Source organism: Giraffa tippelskirchi, chromosome 7 (assembly GCF_054371585.1).
Source record: "Giraffa tippelskirchi isolate mGirTip1 chromosome 7, T2T-mGirTip1v1.2.pri, whole genome shotgun sequence".
NCBI classification, from domain to species: domain Eukaryota; kingdom Metazoa; phylum Chordata; class Mammalia; order Artiodactyla; family Giraffidae; genus Giraffa; species Giraffa tippelskirchi.
The window spans coordinates 11,617,549-11,639,105 of record NC_137281.1 but is presented as its reverse complement, the minus strand read 5'-3'; the positions used below and the strand labels follow the sequence as shown (position 1 = coordinate 11,639,105).

General features: G+C 58.8%; 1 protein-coding gene across 1 annotated transcript; it reads left to right on the top strand.

Moving 5' to 3' along the window:
* Positions 1-16,221: 16,221 nt before the first annotated feature.
* ERFL (ETS repressor factor like) lies at positions 16,222-21,546 on the top strand. Its single transcript, XM_081516086.1, has 5 exons — positions 16,222-16,288; positions 19,225-19,459; positions 19,807-20,002; positions 20,096-20,213; positions 20,580-21,546. The coding sequence occupies exons 1-5, from the start codon at positions 16,222-16,224 to the stop codon at positions 21,026-21,028; spliced, it is 1,065 nt and encodes a 354-aa protein (XP_081372212.1). The 3' UTR covers positions 21,029-21,546.
* Positions 21,547-21,557: the final 11 nt, after the last annotated feature.

Here is a 21,557-nt window from a genome sequence, read left to right as displayed (position 1 = left end):
AGCCTAATGGTTAGGAACACAGACTGCCACTCCTCCATCCCACCCCCAACTCCACCCATCCTCACCTAGCCAGGCTCAGGGTCCACTTCCAACACTAACTAGCTGTGTAACAGAGTGCAAGTTACTTCTGAGCCTCAGTTTCCTCATCTGTAAAATGGGGATGATGCTAATAACAGCGTCTATCTCATAGGGTTGTTGAATTAGTTGAGTTAATCTATGAGTAGCTTTTGGGCCAGTGCCTGCTCAGAGTAAACACATTAAAGTGACACTTGTCCTGGCTATTGTAATTGTGCACAGACTCTGTTCAGCTCAACCCCACCCTCTGCCCCCACCCTCCTATCCTTGCTTCCTGTGCTCCTGTGATTCAGGGAGGTGGTCAGCTTATACCCTTCCTGGTTTTTCCCTCAGTCACCTTTAGGGGTGTTCGGGCATCTGGAGATCTCTTTCAAGGGTGTTACCCTCAATCTAAATGGATACGTTAGGCCTCACACAGGAGTCCTCGCACTCCTTGAGGCATCAAAAAGAGTCTAATGGATGTTACAGACCCAGAGGTGTTCTCTCTCCTTCAAGGGTAATAAATTCAGTCCACTGGGTGCTTTAGGCTGGTGAGGGTGTCCTGTCTCTCTTTTCTCTCTCCCTCTCTCATTTCCAGGGGGCATTAAACACCCTGAAGGTGTTCTCTCTCAGCGGGGGTGTTAACTACAGCCATCTGCTACTGCAGCCTCCCTGGGGATGTTAACTGGAGCTTAATGGTCCCCCTCCTGTGAGATCCTTCCTTCAAGTCAGGTAGGTGTTGGTGATGCTGTGAGTGAATACACAGCCCTGCTGAGTGTCACACCCCTCCTTGGAAATGTGGAAATGTCATACAAGAGCCCTGGCTTTTATTGAGCAGCTACTGTGTGCTCTCAGGACAGGGCATACCCTGATATCCATCTTCTCTGGAATCCTCCCAACCACCTGGGCCGCATGTAGATTGCCCAAAGATGCACAGGCCAGTAATCCAGAAGACATCTTCTCTGGAGAGGGGTCCTGAGAAGTCAGATGGGTGATGTCTGTCTATCTGGTCCTGGCCACTAAGGATATCACAGCTCTCCCAGAGGTCCCTCCTACTCTGATTGGGCACTGTAACCCCCTCGCGGGTATTACTAACATTCTAGTGGTGTTTCTGACGCCCTGAGATGCCTTCATCTCTCCTGGAGGCAGGGCTTAGAGATATAGAAGGTGTGAAAACTATCTTGGCGGATGATCTTTGCTGTCACGGGTTCCACTCACATTCCAAGGATAGGGGCTGTGTAAACGGTAATAAATGCTATCTTCTCAGGTGTGTTGTCTTACTGAAGGGTGTAACATACCATCAGCTGAGTTCTTTCCTCCCAGAAGGTGGTCTTTTTTCCCAGGTGTTCCTTTGCTCATTTCATAGTTATCAAATGCATTCCAGTTGGTGTTCTTGATGCTTTGACGATGTTCTAGTTTTCTCAAATGGTGTCATATGCACCTGAAGGGTGTTGTTGTCTCTCTCTCTCAAAGGGCTTCCCAAATACAGATGAGAAATCCTACCCCCAGAGGGTGTTTCAGAACCTCCTCTGTAGCACTCAGAGCCACCTACTGTGAAGTTGCCCCAGAAGACGCTCTCTGTGGTCTGGTGGGGGTCACAGTCACCCTAAAGATACAGGTCCAGCTGGTGAGCGATCTTCAAGGATGCTGTGTACAGTCTGGGTTGTTCTAGACACCCAAGAAGTTTGGTTTTCTGAAAGGGCGGAGCTTAATGATGGGGTAAAGACACTGAAGGCAGGGGCTTCCTACTGTCTTCTTAAAAGTGTTGTGCTCTGCACAGACAAGGGAAGGATTTCTCATTTTCTGGCCAAATGTTTAGTATTTTCAGGATAATTGTTTTGAAGTGGTAATGTCCAGAGCCAGGGTGTTTATTTGGAGATTGGCATGGTGTCCATGTCCCTGTGTAACTCTAGCATGTAGCTGACATCATTGCCCCATTTTGCAGATGAGAAAACTGAGACCACGGGATGTTTAGTGACTTGTCCAAGTGAGGAGTGGTGAAGGGGGTGGGTGGGGTGGAGCTGGAGCCTGTCTGGAGTCTTCTTCATCCCTTCAGCACATTGGCATTGGCACCTGCAGGTCAGTGGGGCAAGGGAGAGCCTCGCAGAATTGTCCTGGCCTCTTCTGTCTTGTCCCATCCACCTTCCCTTCTGGAGGCAGGTGACTCAGGGGGTGATCCCCTGAAGGGGTAGAGCATGACCTTGGGGTGGGAGAGAAAAGTGGGGGAGAGAAGTGGCAAATGGGGAGAGGGGAAGGAGAAGGGGTGAGACATGGGCAAGAGAGGGAAAAGGAGAGTGGACAGTGGAGAGTAGCATCAGGCTGGGCCAAGGCACCTGAGTGGGGGCTGAATTCTGGGGTGGGGCGGGGTGGGGTGGGGGCTCCTCTCAGGGCCCAGAGGCCAGTGGCTATTTCCTTGTTATTTCAATGAAAGCAGATCCCTTGTCTGTCACTGCAGGTGTGTGTGTGTGTGTGTGTGTGTGTGTGTGTGTGTGTACACGGCCTTCAGTGAGCCTGTGACATGTCCATGTGAAGGGGAGTGTCAGTGTACCTGACCTGGGTTCTGTCTGTCTGTCCAAATGCCCTGGGCTCACATGTCAGAAGGTGTGTTTCAGGGCTGGAGTGTAGCTGTATGTCACCATGGATCTGTGTGTGTCCACGTGTCCAGTTTGCAGGTCAGTGGGTGAGGGAGTGGCTGTGGGACAGGGTAGGTCTGTATGCGCAGTTGTGTGTCCATCTGTGTGTGTGTGTGTGTGTCTGCTATGGCTGCGTGTCCACGTGCCCACAGGCCGTGTCCCCTATGTGTGTTAGTGTATCGGTGTGTCCCTAGGTCTGTGTGTCTGCTATCCACACTGTGTGTGTTCCAGCCGCGTTCGAGTCCAGTTCTGCGTGTCCAGCAGGGGTCCTGGCCACCGTAGTTGCCACCTCCATCTCACGCCCGTCCGGTTGTCCGCCTGTCCTCCTCAGGAGAGGCGGAGCGGGGAGGGGAGGGAAAAGGAGAGGAGAGGGGGTCTCCACCTCTCCACCCACCCCCGCCCCCAGCCCCCACTCCCTCGGTCCCGGGATCGAACCTTATTTAGAGTCGCGATTCGACATCTGTTTTCAAATTTGATCAGCTCTGAACTTTATTTTCCGAGTTTGAGGAAAATTATATTCCATCGATCGCGCTCCCGCCCCCTCCCCCGCACCGCCCGCCGCCGCCGCCGCCTCCATATATCTGCGCGCGGAGCCGGGCCGGGCGGCCGCGAGGGCGGGAGGCGCGCGGCGCGCGCGGAGGAGCTGCGGGAGGAGCAGCGGGAGGAGGCGCCGGAGGCCGGCCGCCCCCGCGCCCCCCGCCCCGGCCCTGCTGCCCCGCGCCTCGCTCGCGGCGCCGCTGTCCGCCCGGAGCTCCGTCCCCAGCTTCCCGCGTCTCCATCTCTCTTGGCGCGTCTCCGCGTCGGGGTCTCTCGCTGCATCTCCCTGTCTCTGCTTCGCTCCCGTCTCTCTGTCTCTGGACATCTCTCGGTGTCCCGGTCTCTCAGTGACTCTCGCTCCCTGCTCCCGCCCTCCCTGGCTCCATCCCCTCCCCGGGGGCTCCGGGTATCTCCCCCCTACCCCCGCCCCCCGCCCCGGTGCCCCCTCCCCAGAACGCCGCGGGGGCCATGGCTGCAGGATCCGAACTTTAAACACTTCTTCCCGGACCTGTGCGGATGCGCAAACCCCGGAAAGTGAGTGAGCGCCGCGGCCGGCACATGGGCGGGGATGGGGGGCGGGGATTCCTGCCCGGGGCGGGGGCCTGGCCGCGGGAGGCGCTCCCGAGAGACCTCCGGAGCTGGGCTCCCCAAGCCGGGGGCGGGGAGGGGGGTTGGGTCTCCCCTCGGGCGGTAGGGGCGGGTGGGGCTGAGTCGGACTCCCGTGAGGAGGAGGGCGGGGGCGAGGGCTGGAGGTGCGCCCTCGGGGCAAGGGTCCAAGGACAGGGGCGCGGGGAGTGTGGGGAGCGCGGTAGACCGGGCGGTGAGAGCGCACGCTGGCGGCCAGACCTGGGGGCGGGTCTGGACTTTTGGAGCGAGAGTCGTGAGTGTAGAGAGCAAGGCTGAGGGCTTGAAATTTGGGACCTAGGGGCTCAGAGCCAAGAGACTGGATATTGGGGATGAAGAGCTGTTTGGGGTTGGGGATCAGGACTAGGGGTGTGGATATTTGGAGCTGGGTTCCGCATGGGGAGTTGGGTTTGGGGGGCTGGGAGGTCTGGATTTGGAGCTAGAGTTCAGAGCTGAGGATCTGCAAATTTGGCCCTGGATATTTGGGGTCTGGATATTTGGTGTGAGAGGTCCCAGGGGCCGTGGGGAGGATATTTGAGCCAATTTTGGGGTCTGCACACTTCCCGGCTGGGAATGCAGGCCTGGCCTTGACCTTTGGGGAGCCATGTCCTGGGGACAGGTGGCCTAGTGCCACATGCCTTTTCTGTCCCAGTCATTCCACAGCTGTCCCAGGACCATGCTGGGCCACCTCTGACATCTCTTTTCTGGCCGGGTCTCTCCTCACTGTCTGTCTGTCCCTGTCTCTTCCAGGGTCTCTGTGTCCATCTCTAATTCTCCCAGAATTTGTCTCTCTGTGTCTTTTTGTCTCTCTGTCTCTGGCAGCATCTGTCTCTACCTCTTTGGGTCCAACTCTTAGACCATCTCTCAGAATCTCTGTGCCTATCTCTGCCCTTCCCCTATCTTTCTCAGCATCTCTCTGCCTCGGTCTCTCACTATCTCTTTGTCTCTGTCTCTCCCAGTGTCTCTGTCTCCCCCTCGCTGGTTTCCGCTCAGATTAAGCCGGGGACCTAATTCCAGGCCCAGGATCGAATTTTCTGGCAACAAAGGGAAATAGCGAATCGATCGGTCGCTCCGGAGATTAAGAGACAAGCGGCGCGCGGATCTATCACGGCTAAACGGCCCCCCCTCCCGCTCCCCCCGCCCGGCCGGCCCGCCGAGGCCCAGACGCGCTCCGCATCGCCAAGCAGCCTCTGGAGCCCCGGCTGCCGGCAAGGCGAGCCCAGAGCTAACTGCTGCCCTGCCGCGGGCCAGAGCCTGGGGAGAGCTCAGCCAGCCCCTGGGGAGGAGGGGAGGGGGTAGTGAGTGAAACGGAAGCCTCAAACCACCCCAGAGTCATGCTGCACACACCTGTGGCCTCAGGTAACATCTTTCACCCATACCTGCCTGTCAACATACCTGTCACATTGCTGTCCCACACCTGGACCTCCAGGTAACATTCGTCGTCTCTTTACACCTGTGCCCTGTAGCTAATCCCTGTCCTCCGCACCTGTTCCCTTCATCCACACCCCCCTCCAGGTGTCACCTGTTTCCTCTCACCTGCCCCCTCCCCAGGTAACACTTGTCACTTGAAGAAACCTGTCCCAAAGATGCCCATGATCAAGCTTACCTGCACCTCCAGGTAACACCTGTTCTCCGAACTTTGCCCTTTCCACCTGAATCCCGGCATGTCTCATTTCATACCACGTTATTCCCTCTCTACCTGCAGCTGCACCCCTCCCCTCCCCCGGAAAGCCCTAGACGCACTTGTTTCTCACACATCTGTATTTCTTCATCTCTGTCTCCTTCAGGCAGTACCTGTCCACCACGTCTTACCTCGCATTCTCTCACGCAGTCCCTTCCTTTACACATAAGCACTCACGCTCAACACACGAGCATCCTTCTTCTCTGACCTCAGGTCGCGGCTGCTCCCCCTTCCCCCCTCCCCCCGACTCTCACCCATACCTCTCCCTTATAATGCTGACCTGGTCCACCCTCACGCTGGTCCTTCCAGAAAAACCTCCCACGCCCTGCCCTTGTCACTTGAGAAATGCATCTGCTTCATGGCAACTCTCTCTGCCTGCACCTAACTCCCTCACCCTCTCCCTCACGTGTCTCCCAGTCTCCCATCCTTTAATGTAAGTACACCTACTTCCAAGGCTTCCTTCATACCTGTCATTTCAGGTAACTCATCCCAGACAAGAGCGCATGCGCCAACTTCACATGTCTCCTAACCACCCCCCATGGCTCATGGCCCCCAGGTATCAGGTGTAGCCATCTTTTGAGTCCCTCCCCTGCCATGTCTCCTTCAAGCCCATGTCCACATGCACGCTTGCTGCTGGCCTCATGTCCTCACTGTCTCTCTGGGTCTCCCAAGGTGCAGCTTCCCGCTGGCACACCTTTGGGCCGGGAATCTGTCCTGGTCGACAGGTACCTGCCTCCCCTGCATACCTGTCCCTGCAGGTACTACTTATCTGCCTCTCTTCTTTCCCCACATACCTAACGTTCCATGTTCCTCACTTCTTTTTCCTTGCCTCACAAGGTCATACCAATATCTCCACACACCTGCCCGTTGCTCACCTGTCTACCTCAGGTATCACCTGCTCCAGTACTACGTCCACTCATTCTTCAAGCAAACAGGTACTGAGCCCTCCACATACCCTCTCCTTAGTCTCTCTCCTCTTTACATCTCTTCATCCAGGTCTCTGCCAAACTGCTGGACTCCCCAGCCTGTCCCCAAGGATTCCTGCTCCTGCCCCACAGATGCACACCTGACTCCCAACACTCTAACCTTCTCCCCAACTCACCACATCCACTGTGGCCCTCGTTCCTTCATAGCTTCTTCAAACACTGTGTACCCACACCGTCCCTCTCAGCCACCTGCTCATACAACCTGTCGCCCCCGCCCCTCTAGAGCCTAACCTTCAGATCCCTCACACCTGTCTCCAGCTCACTTCCCTCTGGAACGACCTGTCCCTTTTTGCAGAACGTGTCACCAGCCATCTATCTCCTCAGGGAATACCTTTCTCAGTGAGCATAAGTAACACCTGTAGCATTTGTTAAACACATGTAACACCTGTTCCTAGCCATCTACACACCTGCCTGCTGTGGTGTGCAGAAGCTCTTAAGTCAGGGGTTCTTAGACTGGAGCGGGCAGAGGAAAGATCTGGAGGGCTTGTGGGACCACAGAGACCTGGGTCTCACTGCAGAGACCCTGGTGCAGCAGGTCTGGGGAGGAGCCTGACACTCTGCATTTCTAACAAGCTCCAGGTCGTGCCGCTGCTGCTGCTGGTCCACTCTCTGAGACCTGCTCATAACGTGTGCCTGGCCACTGCTTATTAAACACCCATCTCTGTGACAGTTGGTGTCTTCTGTTCTTCATATCCATTGTCTCATTTCATCTTCATGAGACCCTTAGGAGAGAGGCACTTCTCTTATCCTTTATTCCCATTTTGCAGAGAAGGAAACTGAGTCCAGAGAAATGGAGTCATTTCTGGGCTCAGAAGCTGGTAGATACTGGAGATTTGCATCAATCTGAGGCCATCTGACTGCAGTCATCCAAGTGTCCCTGTCCCCCACACCTGCCCATCAGGTGACCACCTTCCTCCATAGACACATCTGTCCACCTCATCACTTTGGCATCATTTGCTTGCCCATCACCTGCCAGCTCTCCTACATCCCACATTCTACCTCCATTTCTGTCCTTGGATACCCTACCTGCCTGCTGGCACACCTATCTCTCTGACAGTGACTCCACCGGCCAAGCTTGTCATCCGCCTCCTGGTTTCCACCTGCCCCCCGCCAAGCGAGCACAGCCTCCTGACACACACCTGTCTCCCCATATACACCTTGGTCTCTGGTTCCTGGCTCCTTTTTCCTATTCCCCCACTAGTCTTTTATCCCCTCTCTCTGTCTCCATCTGCCCATCCCCCTTTGCTTATCCCTGAATCTGTCTCGTTTCCTCCCTCCCTATCTGTGTTCTCTGTTTTTCTCCATTGCTCTCTCTCAGGGTCTCTGAATCTCTCCCTATCTCTTTATAGCGCTCTGTCTGTCTGTCTGCGTCCTGTACTTTGTCTCTGTCTCATTCTCTGTCACCTCTCTCCTCTTCTGTCTCTGTCCCTTGCCCTCTCCACTGACAGTGGAAATCTTAGGGAGACTTCAAGTCATACTGATATGCATCTGAGTCCAGACATCACCACTCACCCCTGTGGGACTTTGGCTAAGTTACTGTCCCTGTTGGAGCCTCAGTTTCTGCATCTGTGAAATGGGCATCATGGCAGCTCCTACCTCCCAGGTCATAGTGTGGATGAGAGACTGAAGGAAGCCAGAGGATGCGGGCGGTGGTTGGGGGCACAGATAGGGGCTGACCTTCCCTCCGTTGGTCCCTCTCTGCTCTTGTCTCTTTCCCAGGGCTGCAACCCCGCCCGGCTGTCAGTGGAAGCATGTGTGTGGTGGGGGGAATGGAGAGAGAGGTGGGCAGAAGCATCCCGGCCGGCCGAGGCCTGGGCATGGGACCCGGTGTGGGGCTGGGGACAGGGATCGATCCGCCTCGGCGGCAGTGCGCGGGCCAGGATTGCATCTTGTCACAATAATTTATTGCTCTCATCCCGTCTGATCGATGGCGCTGAATTAGCACCGTGCTATGCCCCTGGAGCCCCGAGCCTCCCCCAGTCCAGCCGGACCCTGACCCTTCTCTGGCCCTTGTGGGATCCCCGAAGCCCAGGAACCCAGTTCCAGCTGGCCCAGGCCCCACGCCTGGCTCCGGACATGGGGGTCCTGCCCTCGGTGCCCCACGTCTCTGCCCCCTCACCCTGGGTCTTGCCTCCCCGCCTCCACTGCTGTCCATGGGTCTCTGCTTTTCTGTTTCTTGATTCACACCATCCCTCTGTTTCCCTGCCTTGCTCCCTGTAGCCTGAGTTCCCTTCCAACAGTATTTGCTGAGCACATACTTGGTGCCAAGCCCCACGATCAGGACACACAACCTCCCTGCCCTTCGGCCAGTGCAGTCCAGAGGGGCTCCCATGGTCTCGTGGCTCCTAGGACTAGTTGGTCACCCTTGCCTTCAGTGCCCTGTCCCTCCACCCCCCTCCCCGGCACCCCCACCATGCCACAGTCATTGCCACTGTCTCTGACATAGAGCCTGGGAGCCAGAGGATCCAGCAGTGGGGGGGGGGGGGCGGGGCGGGGCAGGTGGTGCAGGGTCTGGGGGTGTAAGGATGAGACTGGGATTCAGCTGGAGGAGTTGAGGACCAGCTTGGAAGAGAACCCCAACTCCACTGGGGTTCAGGTGGATGCAGGGGCTGGAGTTGGAGTTGGGGTTGGGGCGGGGTGGTGGTGAGGAGGAGGGGACAGGCTTTGGAGTTGAGGTGGCAGCCAAGAACTAGATCAGGCCCCCTCCCGGACACTGGTCCCCTCCCCCAAGACTGCAGAAGAGCCCAGGTGGGCATTGAGGTGGCCATGAACCCACACTTGGGGTCTGCCTGTGCCAGTGGGACTCTGACTTTCCCCATCGTTGCTCCGGCCTCGGGCCCTGCAGCCCCCCTCATCCACTCCTGTACCTCTGCCCTAATCCCTCAATTTTCCGCATCTCTGCCCCCTCCTCCTTCCTCCCTGACCCGGGGACTCTCCTCCCAGCAGCTCTCTCCCCGTGACCTCCAGCTCTAATTTACTTTGTGAAGCCTCTCTCGGACCGCTCCTCTTTCCCGGGTTTCCCTAACTCGGGTCTCCCGCCCCCGGCTCTGGTCTCTGTCAGTCTCTCTCTGTGTCTCACTCCCTCTCTGTCTTTGTGAGACTCTCTCTGGCCTCCCGTCTTCTCTCTGCGTCTCTCCTGTCTCTGTTCCAGTCTGTTTGCCCGCTCTGGGCTGCTCCACGCTTCTCTCCCATATCTCCCTCTCCCAATCACTCTATCTCTCTCCCTCTGCAGGTGTCTCTCAGTCTCCCCCAGCTCTGCGCTCCATCTCTCTGCATCTCGGAAGGGAGGGCGGGGGTCGGGCAGCAGAGCCCGGGCTCTGGGTCCATCTGCGGTTGCGCCTCCCTCCCTCTCCCTTCCCCCAGCGCTGTTTGGTAGGCGGGGTGCGTGGCACTGCGGCTCCCACCTCCCGGGGGACGCTCCCTCACCACCCCCCCTTCCTGACACCGTTCGGAGCGCTGGCCGCAGCCCCAGGGACATCCGTGCAGAGACTGGAACTCAGGGAGAGAGACTGAGACCTAGAGAGACACACATCACCCCAGAGATGCCAGCTAGAGGGAGAGACAGTGTGAGGGTGGGTCTGAGGTCTCCTTCCTGCCCTGGCTTCGTGCCTTCCAAGCACCCCACACCCACTTTCTCCAGGCTGGAAGCTGGTGCCCCATCTGTCTGCCAAACTGTCCCTCGGTCTTGCACAGTCAGCCTGGGCAGAGGTTCCTGGGTGTGTGTGCACGCTTGTGTGTGCGTGTGTGCTTGTGTGCAAGCTGTCTGGACCATGTGTGTCTGTGGTGTGTGTGATACTAACCTAGGGGGGCTTGGCTGCCTTTTCGTGGGACTGTGTGATCTGTGTTGCAGCACATGTAAATGTGGCGTGTGGAAAGGTGTGTGTTCCTGGGCACAGTGATGAAGTGTGGGTGCGTGAGACCTTGGGGTTGAATTGAACCACGTATGTCGTGTTTATGCCCATGTGTGTGACTGGGGTGTGATGCTCAGCTGTCTGACCCCGAAACTCTGGAGCTGTGCCGTGCTTGGAGTTTCCGGGTCAGGTGGCCACACGGCGTGTCTGAGTGGCCAAGAGAGGACATGTCTGAGGGCCAGGAGACCAGAAGGCTTAATAGCCCCAGGGAGATGGAGTGGAAGGACCGAGAGAACGCCACCCTGGTGGGACCCCAGGAGCCAGGCTGGTGAGTGTGGGTATGAGGAACACAGCACAGGGACAGCTGTGGACACAGTCACACAAATCCCCCCCGAACTGCTGCATCAGAGACTGGCTGTGTGTGGCAGTGCCTTTGTGTGCAGGGGGTGCTGTTGTGTGTCCGAGCCTGTGGGCTTGTGTCTGAGTCTGGGATCAGGTGTGGACCGGGTGTGTGTACATGTGTGTGGTCATTTGGGGAGCTGGATAAGGAGTATCAGTTCATGACAGTTACATGAACGAGACTGTGACCAGCCCTGAAGCGTGTGGAAGGCTGTGTGTATTCACGTGAGACTGGTGGTGTACGTGTGCACCACTTGTGTAAACTGATGCTCAGCGACGTGTGGGGCTGCATCTCTGATGTCGTGTGAGTATCAGCCTGGGTATGGTGTCAATGTGTGTGTTGTGGGTCTGTGTGTCACAGGTGCCTGTGTGTTTCCGTCCCTGTGTTTCCTGTGGGGATGAGCCAGGTCTCAAAGGAGCTGGGCGGTTGTGGGGATGACAGTGTGTGGTCTTGACAGAAGTAGAGACAATGGTGTGTGTGTGTGTGTGTGTGTGTGTGTGTGTACACACACAAGGACACCCCTGCCTGTGGTCAGGCCAGACCATTTGGTGGATGTGGGCGGGGGTGGAGTGGGTGACCTTGGGAGTCGGGGCAAGGCCAGGCAGCTCCTATCACCTTCCTGACCCCTTCCTCCCCAGGACAGCCATGAGGATCTCCTTGGTACCTGTGATGGGAGGTCCTGGGGCCTAGGTTTGTGTACCCATGGACGTGGAATAGTCTGTACAGACAGGTGCGCGGGGAGTGTGTGCTAACATACTGTATGAGAGCCGGCGGCTGGCTGTGTGTGCCCAGGTGGGACAATGTGTGTGGGTGTGGTGTGTGTGAAGGGTGCCTAGTCGTGTGTGTCCAGGGAGAGTGTGTGCATGCACAGGGGGTCTACTGTGTGTCTACTGTGTGCACAGGTGTGTCCTACATGGGTATGTGGTATATGGAGGCGTGTGTACCAGGTTGGGTGCAGTTGGAGCACCAAGGGGTGTGTGTGTGTGTGTGTGTGTGTGTGTATCTATGTGTCCGGGTGTGATCTGTGTGCTTGTCAGTGTGTGTGTGTGCATGCGTGCGGGGGCCGCGGGAGAAGGGTCTTGGGCCGCGTCTCTCTCCTCTTTAGACAGAGCCCTGGAGAAGATATGAAATTTAAAAAAAAAATCAATTTTCATTCCACTTGTGCAGATTGTGTTAAGGGGAGGTGGGGGGGCTGGGTGAGGGATGAAGGGGCTGGGGTGGGGGGTGCAAGGCCTGAGGCGGATCCTGAGGCAGCCGGAGCAGCTTAGAGAAATCAAAACAACTGGTTAAACCCCAGCCCAGGGGGCCGGGGTGATGGGGCGGGGGGCAACAAGGAGACAGAGGCAAAGAGAGACAGGGAGAGACAGAGATGCCTAGAGACAGAGACAAGAAACAGAGACACTAAGAGATGGAGATATTTGGAGACAGAGGCTGACAGACAGATGGGGCGACAAAGACAGAGAGAGAGAGAGACCCACTCGAGAGAGACAACTGCATAAGCAGGCCTGGTTCAGTGCCTGCCTCACATACGACCAGGCTTGGGGTGTCCACAAATGAGTGGATGGACAGACAGCTGGACAGATGGTCGCAGGAGCATTGGGATCCCAGAGTGGGGTTATCTCTGAGTGCCCACTCCACCCCCACCCAGCCTCATCCAGCTGGGCTGTGGGTCTGAGTGTGGCGCTGTGTGTATGTGTGCGTGTGTATGTGTGCAGCCGTGTGTGCTGCTGGCCTGGTGATGGCTGGCTGTGTTGGTGTTGTGCGTGCACCTCTGTCTCCTTGCATGATGGAGAGTGTGCACATACATGGTCTCCGGTGTTTGTCTTTGTGAATGTGTGCTTTCCTGTCACTTGTGTGTGACTGGCTTGGCTGTACTGCTGGGTGTTGCTGGGTGTGCCTGGGTGTGTGTGTGTGCTTCTAAGCTGGCATTGTGTCAGTGTGCGCTTTGCAGCTTTGTGTGCCTGTATTCATGAGCCTTGGTGTATGACGGTGTGTCTATGTTAGTGTGTATCTGTCTATAATTAATGATTGTGTGTCTTTGTTTCCATAGGGGACTGAATCGGTGTGTGTGTGTGTTGCATATATCTGTGTACAGTTGTGTGTCTGTCTCTGTGTTGACGTCTATGACCTTGACAGTAAATGTGTGAGTGTTTTGACATGGATGTCTCTGTGTGGTGTGTAACCTGGTGGTGCGTGTGCCTGGGCTGCTGTGTGTCAGGGGCTACGTGATGGTGTTGGTTGTGGCAGTCTTGGTGTGCATGAGTTGGTTAACGTGCATCACATGTTGTTGTGATGTGTGTTGTGTGAGCCAGTGTGGCGTGTGTCACTTTGTTGAGCTGTGTCAGTGTCATGTGTTGTGTGGCACTGTGGCGTATGTGTGTCTGGGTTGCTGTGTGGGTCTGTGTAGCTCCTTGGTAGGGAGGGGAGGGAAGCAGCCTTTGCCGGCCCAGCCCCTCTCTGCACTGCTGCGCGCACAGGCGCACACATGTTCGGTGCCATGGCTGCGGGCAGTGAAGATGGAGGGGCGGGGGGGGCTGTGGAGGAAGCAAAATAAAATTAAAAATTAAAGCTTGCCCGGAGTCCCCATCCGCCCCGTGCGGACTGGTGGGGAGGGGCGGGGTTGCAGCCGCTCCTCCTCCACAGCCACGGGGGCTGGGTGTTTGTCCATCTGTCCAGCCGTCCAGCCAGGCCCCTGCCAGGCCCACAGCCCCAGTCGGCCCCGCAGGCCCTGCGCCCTCCGTTGGTCGATCAGCGATCGATGGGGCCAGGGGGGCGCCAGGGGCAGGGCAAGATCAAAGGGGCCCCTAGAGACAGATGCGGGATGCTGGGACGGAAACAGACGCGGAGATGGGGAGACAGAGACACAGAGATAGGGGTGGAGACCCCCAGACATAAAAACAGGGTGGTGTGGGGCCCCAGAGACATGGGGACCCAGAGACAGACATGGGGACGCTGAGATGGAGTGCCATGGTGCCCGGACAGGACAGTCAGGGGCAGACAAGCGGGGAAGGGGGCAGAAGAGGAGGGGGCAGGGGCCCGACAGGACCCGGGCAGGGGGACAGAGATGGGAGAAGTGGCAAGCAGAGACCTCGAGATGGCAGAGACGCGTGCCTGCGTGCGAGAGACGCGGGGGGAGCGTGGGAGCAGGGCCCGAAGCGCCGATCCCACGGCTCCTCGTTATAACGTGTCCGGAGGAGGCGGCGGGGAGTTGAAAGCATCGGGAAGAGAAATCAAAACCAACACGGAAATGAGAAGGGCCAACAGGGGGTGGGGGCGGGGGTGTGAAGCAGGAGGGAGGGGGGCCCGGAGAGGCAGAGAGAGCCAGGGAGGTGGGGGAGAGAGAGGTGGATGGAGCGAGGTGGGGAGATGGGAGAGAAGAGAGGCTGAGATGGGCCAGGCGGGCGGACAGGGGCAGAGAGACCGAGAGATGGGAGTTAGATGTGAGAAGGGAGGAAAAGAGACAGATGGCACAGAGAGTTCGAGAGACAAAAGACCTGGGGAGACATGGAGGAGAGACAGAGAAGGGCCAGGGGACAGAGAGGGACAGACCTGGGAGGACATGGGGGGGGCATGGTCGTGGAGGATAGAGATACAGGCAGAGACTGAGTGATGGAGGGAGAGAGGCAGAGTGGGGGAGACTGCTGGGTGGGGAAAGATGGGGCGAGACACCTGGGTTGAGGGGAGATGAGAAAACAGACCAGAGAGAGAAGCAAAGTGGAAAAGAGATGGTGGAAGGAGACAGAGAAGGGACAAGAGAGACGATGAAGAGGAAGAGAGATAAGGAGGGAGAGAAACAGAGAAAGTTGGGGAGCTGGAAGGAGATGAGGATATAGGAGCAGAGGAAGAGGGGCTGCCCCCAGCAGCGGCCTGAGTGCTAGGGAGGGGGAGTGAGCTGAGAGACCTCAGTAGACATGGGGTGGGGGAGGCTGGAGGCTGGGGTGAGGGTGGCTCTGGGTGGGTGGGCAATTGGGCAAGCCTAGGGGTTGAGGGGGTGGGCTGCCAAGGCTCCTCTGGTGTCCAAGGGGTGGGGTTGATGGGGGGAACACTGCGGGTTTCTGAGGTGTGTGGGATCCTTGAGAGGCAGGGCGTGTGAGAGGGGTGGTGTGTTCAAGAGTCTGTAGAGGGGAAGGGTGGGTGGGTACCCCAGGGAGGGAGCATGAAGATGGCACACCCTCTGAGAGGTGGGGTCTGGAGGGGTGGAAGGATCTGGGGCTTGGGGTGTCTGGGATGGTGGGCATCTGAGAAGAGCGGATGTGTGAGGGAGTGGGTGTCTGAGGACGGTGGCAGTGTCGGGGTTGGTGGGGTATCTGAGGGAGAAGGGCTGACAGAAAACAAACGGTGGGGAAAGGTCTGAGAGACTGGGATGAGCAGGGGATAATACAAGTATCTGAGAATGAGGTACCCAAGGCGAGGGGTGTCCCAGGGAGTGGGGGTCTGAGAAGGGGGACCTGTTGCAAGGGGGGGGGGTGGGAAGGGAAGAGGGAGAGGCAGATCCAAGGGGTGCCTGAGGCGGGACGCAGATCTAAAGGGTGGGGGTGTCTGAAGGGGGGAGGCATATCCAAGGGGAAGGGGTGTATGGGGGGAGGCAGATCTAAGAGGAGGAGGTATTTGAGGGAGGTGTCTGAGGGGAGAGGCAGACCTAAGGGGAAGGGGCTGTCTGAGGGGGGCCGTCTGCAGAGGAGGCAAGCCCAAGTGGCGGGGTTCTGAGGAGGGCAGCGGGTTTAAGGAGGGCATCTGAGGGAGCACTCCTGCGGGCGCTGGGGGCCGCTCTGTGGGGTGGGTGGGGCGGAGGGCAGGGCGGGCAGGGGCAGGGGCTGGGCCGGCCCCCTCCCAGCCCGTCGGAAGGCCGCCCAGTGCTGGCTGGCTCTGGGCGGCCAGATGAGAGTGCGGGGCGCGCGAGCTGGACCAGCCAGCCCGGGGGCCAGCCGGGCGGGGTGGAGGTGGGGGCAAAGAGGTGGGGAGCGGGACAGACCGGGGACAGCCACAGAGGGAGACCGAGGGAGAGCCCGAGACGCAGAGACGGACCCGGAGAGGTCAGGCGCGAGGCGAGGGATGGAGAGACAGCGGCAGAGACGGTGCGGGGCGGTGCGGGCACGAGTGTGAGCCGGGAGTGTGAGTGAGTGGCGAGGAGCGCGGAGGGAGGCTGGGAGCCTGTGGTTAGTGGTGAGGCACAGAGGAAGGGGAGGCTGCGGGGAGGACGGCCGGGAGGGAAGGACCGGGCGCAGGGCCGGGAGAGGGACTGGGAATGATGGGGACCAGCGGGCAGAGGGGTGCCTGCAGGGGGAGGAGGCGGGGCAGGATGAGGGAAACGAGGGCGGCTGGGGCCTGGGTGGGTGGAGGGGGACGTCCCCCCGGCAGTGCCAGCCCCTGACTGACTTCGGTCTGTCTCTCTTGCTTGCTCCATCCTGTCCTCATCCCTCTGTCTGTCTGGCCTCTCTGCAGGGCTGGCTCCACCATGGACTGTAGCTGCGTCTCCGACCTTCTCTTCACCCCACCCGCCCTGCCGGCTCTCTGGACCCCTGGTAACTGGCCCAGACCTACCCCACCCTTTCCCCAGCCCTGGGACCTTCCCAGCTTTCTGGCCCCTCCTTTCTGCATCTCTCACTGTCTTTCCTCCATCTGCCCGGGGTCTTGGTCAGAGTCGCCTGAATCCAACCCCTTAATGAAAAACTTGGCTAAAAACTTCACGGCCAGATGTCCCTGCCACCTGCCTGCTGGGACACGAGGGTCTTTTGGAGGACAGGTGAGGTGTGGGGTCTGAGCGGGACAAGGATGCTGGAGCCTGAAGACCTGGGGTCTCTGCCGGCCGCAGTCTGCTTCCACCCAGGACCTGAGAGCAAAGAGAAGCAGGGAGACTGGAGACAGACGGGCGCTGATGGCACAGGGCTGGGGACGAGAGGGGGCACTAGACCAGGCGCTGGTGGACAAGTGGACAGACCAGACGACCCAGGCAGGGGAACACGGAGATGCGGCCCAACCAGCTGGAACAGGAAAGAGGACGGCTTGCTTGGAAGTGGACACCCAGACCAGGGATGTGGAGAACAGTAAGACTTGGAAGTGCATTTGAGTCCAAGTCACATGCCCCACAGATGGGCAGTGAGAGGGAAAGGGAGAGTTGTGTGTGTGTGTGTGTGTGTGTGTGTGTGTGTGTGTGTGTGTGTGTGTACACACCACAAGACAGAGTGAGAGACGAGACAGACTCCGTACTGGTTATTTAGGATCCCGGGGTGTGTCTCTGTGTCACCCTCCAGTAGTTTCCGGAAGAAGGGTTCGCACTGGGGAAGTGTGTGTCCATCTCTTCGTTGAACTGGTTCTGCCTGCTTGTCCATGCACGTCTGAGGTCACCTGAGTGTCTGCAGACTGGGTGTGTTGTGTGTCTTTGGGACTCTGAGTGTCCACAATTCTGAGTTGGGGGGGGGAGTCTGCCAGCTTGGCTCAGTAGGCGAAGAGCTTTGACTGCTCCTTTCGTGGTGTGTGGCATTCTGAACCAAACGGAGGTCTCATCTTGCTGCATTTTGGGTCGTGTGGGTGGGTGGGTGGTCCCCCAAGCCTCTGTGTCAGGGGCTGTGTCTGTATTTGGGGTATGGGGCTGGTTCTGTGTGTCACTGAGTGTGGCTGCACATTGCGGGCTGTGCGTCTTGATGTGTGTGCCTGTGTGCCGAGATTGTGGGTCCTCCTCCCTCTGCTTGTGTTTGTGTGTCAGCATGTACAGCACACCCGAGAACACGCATGGAGGACAGGCCGGGTTGTGTGTCTGTGTGTTGTCATCTTCGGGGTCGTTGGGGCGTGTCTGTGTGATGCAGCTGCTGGGACGTGTTCTGGGTGTGGAATGGGCCAGAGCTTGTGTGTTGTTGATTCGGCTGTCTTCTTAGATAAGAAAGACTCCAGACGGAGTTGAGAGAGAAATTCTCTCTTTAGGGAGGAAACTGCTTGGCCTTCCCCAGCCTCGGGCAGATCCCGGGCAGCCTGGCTGGGACCCTGCTTCTTCTTGCCTCCCATCCCTGAAATTCCAACAAGCCAGAGAGGGCAAGGAACTGCCTGGGACCACACCAGCAAGTGGATACCAACACTCTCCCAGCTCAGAGACCCTGCCCGCTCGCCCGCCCCAACCACCTTCCTTTCCTGCAGGGCTCTCTGCGGACTATAGGCTAATTCTGCCATCTGTTTTCATGCCTGGGTCTGGGGTCTCTGAGAAGGGGGACGGGGACAGAGGCTGTGGCACAGAAGTGGGACCCAGGGCCTGGGGCCTTGTGGGTGAGAGGTGAGATTTAGGGGTGGGCGAGCCCTTTGGTCTCCACCTAGCATCTGTATGTCTGGACACTGGGGCGCAGGGTGCTCATCGGAGCTGTGGAAGCGAAGAGTTGGTTGTAGGACTTCCCTGGAGGTCCAGCAGTTAGGAATCTGAGCTTCCTCTGCAGGGGGCATGGGTTCAATCCCCGGTTGGGAACTAAGATCTCAGGAGGCCAAAAAAAACAAGAGTTGGATGCTTGTGGCGGGGGTGGGGGTGCTCTACTGTTAGGGTGTCATGTGGGTGTGACTGTCAGGTTGACACATGCGTCTTGGTGTAGCACTCACGGTCTTCACCACATGGTGTTTCATTTGGGCCTTTGGGGTTCTGTGTGTCTTTCATCACAGTTGTGTTAGCGGGTCCCAGTGCTGAGGGGCCTGAGATGTGCAATCCTGTGTGTCTGGTGTGAATGCCTTGGTGGCACGTTTGTAGTGTGTCATGCTCTGGCAGGACTGTGGCTCTCTGGTACAGCCGGGGGGGTCCCTAGAGGGCAAGTGGATGTTTGTGTGACAGGCTGTGTGCTGTGGGCGTATACCCACACACGTGCTCCCAGACTGACATGGCACAGAGGCAGGGCAGGGACACAGGGAAGTGATAGGTGTAAATACATGGACAGGTGTAAAGGCATACTTGTACACAGGCCCAGCCTGGATGTTCCAGGGTGAGGTCAGCCGGGGCAGTGGAGAGGTGCAGGGTGGTGAACTTCGGGGAGATGGACAAGGGACAGGGAGAAGAGACAGCAGGAATCAGAGGCCATTCAGAGTGCACAGAGATCAGACCTTGCGGGGCAGGACCAGGCTGGGGAGGCGCAGGGAGAATGCAGTGGAGGGCATGCCCTTTCCTGCAAGCCCCTCCCAGACCGCCCCGCCCCCAGCATCAAGGACAGGGGAATCTGGTCCCTGCCACCCTCCAGCCCAGACGTGCCAAGGCAGGGGATCGGGCTGTAAGTGCCAACCCAGGGTCCCTGGACGCTGAAGTCTCTCCCTCTGTTTGGACAATCTGGGGACTGGACACCAAGTGCGGTGTGGAGAGTGGGCATCAGCTCCCCAAAGATGCCTGAGGGTGCTCATCAGAGACCAGGGGTCAGGGGAGAGGGGGATGCCTCCTGGTCCCCCGAGTCCCCGACTCGGCGCCCTGACCCAGGGCCGCTCCCCTGCCTCCCGTCCCCAGGCTTTGCCTTCCCGGATTGGGCCTACAAGCCAGAGTCGTCCCCCGGCTCCAGGCAGATCCAGCTGTGGCACTTTATCCTGGAGCTGCTGCAGAAAGAGGAGTACCAGGGTGTCATCGCCTGGCAGGGGGACTACGGGGAGTTTGTCATCAAGGACCCCGATGAGGTGGCTCGGCTCTGGGGCATCCGGAAGTGCAAGCCCCACATGAATTATGACAAGCTGAGCCGGGCTCTGCGGTGAGGAGGGGCTGGGGACCTTGCCCCCTCCCCTCCCTGTCCCTCTGGGGCCCTGTCCCCTGGGGGCTTTCCCTCAACTTCCTGGGGGGCAGAATCCTTTGGGATCCCAGCGCACAGCGCTCTGTGCCTATAGCTGCCGTAAGTACCCACTTCTTAGTGAAGGACCAGAGCCCTGGGCTGTGGAGCCATACAGGGCAGGATCCCAGCCCCTACGTGGCCCTGTGACTTCGGCCTCAGTTTCCCCAAGCTGTTGTGCTCTGTGCTGGGCACCAACCAAGTGTTGGGGGGGTCTGCCTTCGCTTCCTGGGGTCCCACCTCCTGCATCAGCATCCTCTTTCTGCTCACAGCTACTACTACAACAAGCGGATTCTCCACAAGACCAAAGGGAAGAGGTTCACCTACAAGTTCAATTTCAGCAAAGTTGTGCTCGTCAATTACCCATTGTTGGACATGGCAGCCGCCACCACGGGCTCCCCGCTCCTGCTGACCCCTGGTCCCTTTGGGGGAGCCCCTGGCCCAGATGCTCCTCCCCTCACCCCCGAGGTGAGTTCGGATCTTGGGGTCCCCAAGCCCTGAACCCCCTGGGGAGGGGACAGCCTGTCTGAGTGGTACCTATTCCCTCACCTCCCTCTCTAGACCCTGCAGACCCTGTTCTCTGCTCCACGCCTGGGGGAGCCAGGGGCCCGGGCACCCCTTTTCACCCCCGAGACAGACAAACTGCGTCTGGACAGCCCTTTCCCATTCCTGGGCTCTGGTAAGGGCCTGGGGGTCCAGGGGTGCCCCCAGGGTGGGGGCGGGGGGTGAGCAGGCATGCTAAATGTGTGTGAGGGAAGAAGATGGGCAAAGATGGGGCTAGTGCGTGCGCATGTGTGTCTCTAGAAGTCAGAGGATGTAAGCGAGGTGAAGCAGAGAGGAGGGAAGCTGGAGAAGGGGTCAGGCTGAGAGCAGAGCTTTTGGGGAGCACTAAATGGGAGGCAGGCAGGGAGGTGGAAATGAGGGGAGCCACGTGAGGGTGGGGAGATGCCGTTTGGGAGGTCGATGGGAGAAATCAGGTGGAACACGGCAGGGAGGAATGACCCGGCCTACCTGACCCCCTCTGTACCTGTCACCTTCTCTCCAGGTGCCACTGGCTACTCCAAGCCCCCTGGCCTGCTGGGGCACTTCAGCCGCGCCTTCCCGGAGCACCCCTGGAACTTCAGCCCATACCTCACTGGCCCCTTCCCCAAGCTGCCCCCGCCTCTCTACCCACCACACTTCTACCCCAACCCCCTGGCCAGTTCCCTGGGCCACTTGCCCTCGGCAGGGGTAGGGGGCAGCCCCACCGCCACGCCCCTGCTGGCTGCCACCGGGGAGGGCCTGGGCCCGGAGCGCCCTGCGGGCCTGGCTGTGGCCCAGCGCCTGGCGCTGCCAGGGGCCGGGGGTCCAGAGGCCGTGCTGGGCGGGAAGGAAGACAGCGACTCGGAGCTGGAGATCACCGATGTCAGTGGCTGCAGCTCTGACAGTGAGGGTGACGAGGGCCTCCCCGTGCCCCCCAAGGCCAAGGCGGGCAAAGGGGGGGTCGGCAGCTGAGCCGGTGAGGGGAGATGGATTATTCCGGGGTGGAGACCAGGGCGGCTGCCTGTGGAGCCTCTTCGGTGGTCTGGTCTGCCCTTGATGTCCTGCCGGAGGCTGGGCCTGGGCGCATGGCGGCCCTAGGCTTCTTCTCCAGCCCCAGACTGGAGGGGTCTCACCTCTCCTCTCCAGCAAGGGGAGGGGACACGATGACCTCCAGCCTCCTCCCCAGGCTCCAGTTTGAGCAGGGGGTCCCCGCCTGACCCCCCTCTCCTGAAGTGCAATATGGCGCCCAGCCTCCCCGCTGCCCACCTGCCCCTGTGCTGTGACCTGAGTGTTTGTGCGGCCGTGTCTCCCCCCTGTGCCGGCCCCAGTGCTGACGCCCACCCCCACCCCTCCCCACAGGCCCCCTGGGGACAGGGAGCTCAGAGCAATAACCCCGCCCCCAGCCCCCACCCAGGAGGCCCCCTTCCCCCAGAGCCCCATCAGCCACCCCCAGAGATTTACTACAAAAATAAACGAACAGAAAGAAGTGTGAGATGCTGGA

Bases quoted from the DNA above. Each gene is read 5' to 3' on its own strand.
- ERFL (XM_081516086.1), top strand. From the start codon at position 16,222: ATGGACTGTAGCTGCGTCTCCGACCTTCTCTTCACCCCACCCGCCCTG. The intron at 16,289-19,224 runs GTAACTGGCCCA...TCCCGTCCCCAG, and splicing joins GCCGGCTCTCTGGACCCCTG to GCTTTGCCTTCCCGGATTGG. The intron at 19,460-19,806 runs GTGAGGAGGGGC...TTCTGCTCACAG, and splicing joins AAGCTGAGCCGGGCTCTGCG to CTACTACTACAACAAGCGGA.